The sequence below is a fragment of the Berghia stephanieae genome, chromosome 6, assembly GCF_034508935.2.
Source record: "Berghia stephanieae isolate SIO BIC M18660-M18661 chromosome 6, UCSD_Bste_1.3, whole genome shotgun sequence".
NCBI classification, from domain to species: Eukaryota; Metazoa; Mollusca; class Gastropoda; order Nudibranchia; family Aeolidiidae; genus Berghia; species Berghia stephanieae.
The window spans coordinates 64669947-64674858 of NC_088365.1; the positions used below are offsets into that span (position 1 = coordinate 64669947).

At 33.2% G+C, this 4912-nt stretch overlaps 1 protein-coding gene across 4 annotated transcripts; it reads left to right on the forward strand.

The window, feature by feature from the left end:
• Positions 1-248: 248 nt before the first annotated feature.
• LOC144975454 (uncharacterized) lies at positions 249-4912 on the forward strand. Of its 4 annotated transcripts, none has more exons than XM_078919534.1 (3): positions 249-340; positions 1043-1210; positions 3990-4912. In XM_078919534.1, exons 2-3 carry the CDS (start codon positions 1133-1135, stop codon positions 4695-4697), a joined length of 786 nt encoding a protein of 261 aa, XP_078775660.1. In that variant the 5' UTR covers positions 249-340; positions 1043-1132; the 3' UTR covers positions 4698-4912. The 4 variants fall into 4 exon arrangements, with proteins under 4 accessions (XP_078775660.1, XP_078775659.1, XP_078775661.1 ...); XM_078919533.1 differs by having other exon boundaries at positions 334-424; XM_078919535.1 differs by lacking the exon at positions 249-340 and adding an exon at positions 431-495.

The window sequence follows — 4912 nt, forward strand, 5'->3', positions numbered from 1 at the left end:
AGGAAACATTTGTACGTAGACGAGTGGTGTTTAGTAACATAATTTTTATTTTGAAACAATACAATAATGCTGACTATAATATATGTTTTAAATAAAATGGCGGATTTTTTTGGCGGCTTTTTGGCAAAAGTCACAGGTGCAGTAGGGTAAAGTTTGGCAAATTTTGGCGGATTTCTGGTATAAAGTTGGCGGGATTTTTGCAAAGGCACCTGGCAACACTGGTGTCACCAACTCACCAACCCCTCCTCCCCACTCCCTACTTCCCCCGCTGTCTGTGCAGTGTATACGACCTAGATGAAATGAGTAATGTGCGGGGATTCCTATTCTATAGATGCCGCTGGTAATGTGTAATTATATTATTGACTCGTGACGCAGAAAAGGAAATATCTAATATTTATTGTGATTAACTTTGGACGTTGGACCAGTATGTGAAAAATTCAGCCAGGAATATCACTCGTATTTTAACCAGACAACTGTCGTACCCCGGACAGACTTGTATTAAGAATTTTTGCCAGAAAATACGTCCTTCAAATATCGATCGATTTAAAATAACCCTCATCTTGGAAATAAACAAAACAAAAACAAACTCAAACTTGTGACTTAAATAAAACCTCGTGAAGTCCCAGGTTTGAGAGATGTTTTTTTTTTTTTCCAAGATGAGGTTCATTTAGATCGATCGATATTTGAAGGACGAGTTTTCTGGCCAAATCTTTAAATATGTGTCTCCAGGGTACGACAGTTAACTGGTAAAAAAAAACAACCAGAAAACAAAACAAAACGAAAAGACAAAAAAACAAAAAAAAACAAAAAAAAAAAAAAAACAACAACAAAAAACAAAGAAAAAAAATTACAAAAACAAACAAACAAAGAAACAAAACAAAACAAACAAACAACAACAAAACAAAAAAAAACAAAAACAAAAACAAAAACAACAAAAAAACAAACAAAAACCAAACAAAAATAAACAAACAAAAAAACAACAACTCAGTGGTATTGTGTATAATGAAATATTATATAATCTATGTGTGTAATTTCATTGCAGAGATTTTAAGTGAAGATTGACTGACAGATTAATATACATTGATTCAGTAACAGGAAATATTGATGACAACTGTGTGTGTCTGAGGTACCTATGAGAACAATGTATCTTTCAAAGGGTTTACTTCTGTCCTGCGTTATGGGGTGGTTCCACGTTCAACCTGCTTCTTCGGTAAGTAATAGTAATCATAATAATGATAATAATAATATATAATATAATAATAATAATAATAATAATAATAATAATAATAATAATAATAATAATAATAATAATAATAATGATAATAATAATGATAATAATAATAATAATAATAATAATAATAATAATAATAATAATAATAATAATAATAATCATAATAATAATAATAATGACAATAATAATGATAATAATAATAATAATAATAATAATAATAATAATAATAATAATAATCATAATAATAATAATAATAATAATAATAATAATAATAATAATAATAATGATATGATGATGATGATGATGATGATGATGATGATAATGATAATGATGATGATGATGATGATGATGATGATGATGATGATGATGATGATGATAATAAAAAGACACTTGTTGAGCGCTTTCCATGAAACCAAACATCTCAAAGCGCTTTACAGATGATGAATTACGTTACGACCATAAGTATAGTTAAAATGAAATATTGAAACAAAATACAAATTGCTTAAATAATAGTAGAGTAAAATAACAATGAACGCCATGGGCTACTTCTTTATTGATGGAGCGATGTTGATGTACATCAATCAGATCTTTTTTATTGTTTTAGACAGCCATTTTAGTGATTAATTCTCACTAAAATATATCAATCAAACTGTAAACGTTAAAAGTTAAATACAGTTTTGAGTGATTGAGTCACCCCGTCATCAATTGATGCTCTTTCTTCTTCTTCTTCTTCTTCTTCTTCTTCTTCTTCTTCTTCTTCTTCTTCTTCTTCTTCTTCTTCTTCTTCTTCTTCTTCTTCTTCTTCTTCTTCTTCCTCTTCTTCTTCTTCTTCTTCTTCTTCTTCTTCTTCTTCTTCTTCTTCTTCTTCTTCTTCTTCTTCTTCTTCTTCTTCTTCTTCTTTCAGCTTATCCCGCATTTTGCAGGGTTGCCATAATGAATGCACATCTCCATGTATCTTTCTGTTCATAGCTCAATGGAAGCTCTTCGTTTAGGTAAAATACATGGTTAAAAATAAAATGAATAAATAGGGACATTTGTAGAGCGCATTTCCAATGCTTAACCATTTTGAATGCACTTCACACTGTATAAATCTCTGTTATGAACTGTTACTCTTTTCATTTTTAACATATGATTTGTAAACATTTGAGTGTGTTCCTCGTGGTGGGGATCTGTGTTTGTGTCTGGATGAGACTTTAAGGTGATCTCAAACTAAGTACTTTGATAGTATGCTCTTGGAATCTACATCTTTTTCCCCAGCAGGTCAGATTCAACCAGATTTCCGTCTCATACAGTACAAGTTACCTGTAAAACTTCCTTTTTATACTAACACTCATACAATATATGTCACTGCCTGTAATTTTACATATGTCGAGTAGCCCTTACCCAAGGATACAAAATCTTCTTAATAATAGTAGCATCACACAAAACTACTTTTAACCGTTCATATTTTCTTAGATGGACTTAAATGAGAACTAATCACCCAATATCATCTCTGTCTTGAGAAGAAGGGGGCCTTCAGTGGCCTTCTTGGAGACTTACTCCTTATCCGAACCAGGGACCAACTGAGCTTCAGCCATTCGGTTTTAATATATTCTTGGATACAGGAAAATCTGAAAATGTGTGAACTGAAGTGTAAAACAAATACCCGGGAAAACGCTGGGAAAACCGGACATTTTGGTTTTATTTCTCATGAGTTTGAAATGAAGGATTGCATTAGGCTATAGTCTTAGTCATGATCTTTCATTTTTATCTCATTATTTTTTATAAGATTGTTTTTCATCATCGCTATCGTATGACTGTTTTATAAGTAAACACACTCGATAACGCTTAGACCCTGTCAACCCCACAGCTGTTGTATATTTACGTTCTGCTAGTCTCTAGTAGATGATAAACTAATGGTGATGATAATATATATATATAATTAAGGGACAGCAGCTGCTGTGGATGGACGGCCATTAAGTTCACCTCGACATCGATAGCATAAAGTTCGTTTGTCTGGAATTAACTTCAAAAAGGGATTCGTCTGTAAACGAAATGCCGTCCCTCATATTCTGATCCAAGTCCTGGGCTCGTTTTCATGAACACGGACAAGGTTTAGTTATTTACGCGTCTAGTAAATGACTTGCTAGTCTTAACTCACTCAATCCGAGAGATTTTTGCTACTTTTCAAAATCGGAAGAAATGTATTAAAAATGAGCATGTACATAGATAGTTTTATTCAACTACCATCAGCATGTAAAAACTAAAAACATGAGCTTGATACTACGCCTTTAATTTGTCTCATAAAGATTTAATAAATAGGCATGAGTAAAAGTAATCCGGGAAAACTACGGATATAGCAGTTGGTGTTAGGGTCGAGTGAGTTAAGCCTAAGCGGAGCAAGTGACTTAAAAAAAATCATGAACGCTTTCTAGTCTCTGACTAGCTGGTCTCTTGTCTCTTTTTTTTTTTTGGGGGGGGGGGGGGGGGGGGGGGGGGTTCAGGAAACCGCAGGCTTGATAAGCCATTATATCATTATGTGTTTTCCTAAAGATAGTGATAATGCTAACAATAAAATACTCCAGAGGCAGCATGGTGAACATATTGAATGATTTCTCAAGAGCTTTATATTAAGGTTTATTATTCCAGATATCGATCTATATATATATATATATATATATATATATATATATATATATATATATATATATATATATATATATATATTTATTTATATGGTTGACAAGCAACGTCTTATGATGTATCCTTTATTTTGCAGGGTTTGGTTGGGGCTTCTAATCACAAGCAGGATGTTGGAAGCAACGAGTACGTTTTGTCTAGACAGAAACGTCTTGATTTAACAAACAGCGATTCAGCATTGTCCAGACAAAAACGTCTTGATTTGTCAAACAGTGAAAGAGTATTATCCAGACAGAAACGTCTTGATCTATCTGACAGCGATACTGCATTGTCCAGACAAAAACGTCTTGATCTATCTGACAGCGATACTGCATTGTCCAGACAAAAACGTCTTGATTTGTCAAACAGCGAACCAGCATTATCTAGACAAAAACGTCTGGATTTGTCAAACAGCGAGCCAGCATTATCTAGACAAAAACGTCTTGATATGTCCAACAGTGAAATAGTGCTATCTCGACAAAAACGTCTTGATTTGTCAAACAGCAAACCAGCATTATCTAGACAAAAACGTCTGGATTTGTCAAACAGCGAGCCAGCATTATCTAGACAAAAACGTCTGGATTTGTCAAACAGCGAGCCAGCATTATCTAGACAAAAACGTCTTGATATGTCCAACAGTGAAATAGTGCTATCTCGACAAAAACGTCTTGATTTCTCAAACAGCGATACAGTCTTGTCTCGACAAAAACGTCTTGATTCTTCAATTAGCGAAAGGGCATTATCTCGACAGAAACGTTTGGATTTGTCAAACAGCGAAACAGGAATACTTCGAGAGAAACGGGTTTAAGTTGGGAAATAGACGCTTTCATAACGATGAAAAGAAAACCCTCAAACTTTCAAGATACAACCGATACGTTTTTGTCTAGATAATACATGATCGCTGTTTGACAAAACAGGACGTTTCTGTCTAGACAAGAATCATTTAAAAATAATTTTGCCATGACTTACCAGTTAAATAAATTCTGGTTTGTGCTACGGCAAAAGCAGTTTAATTTTTGATTT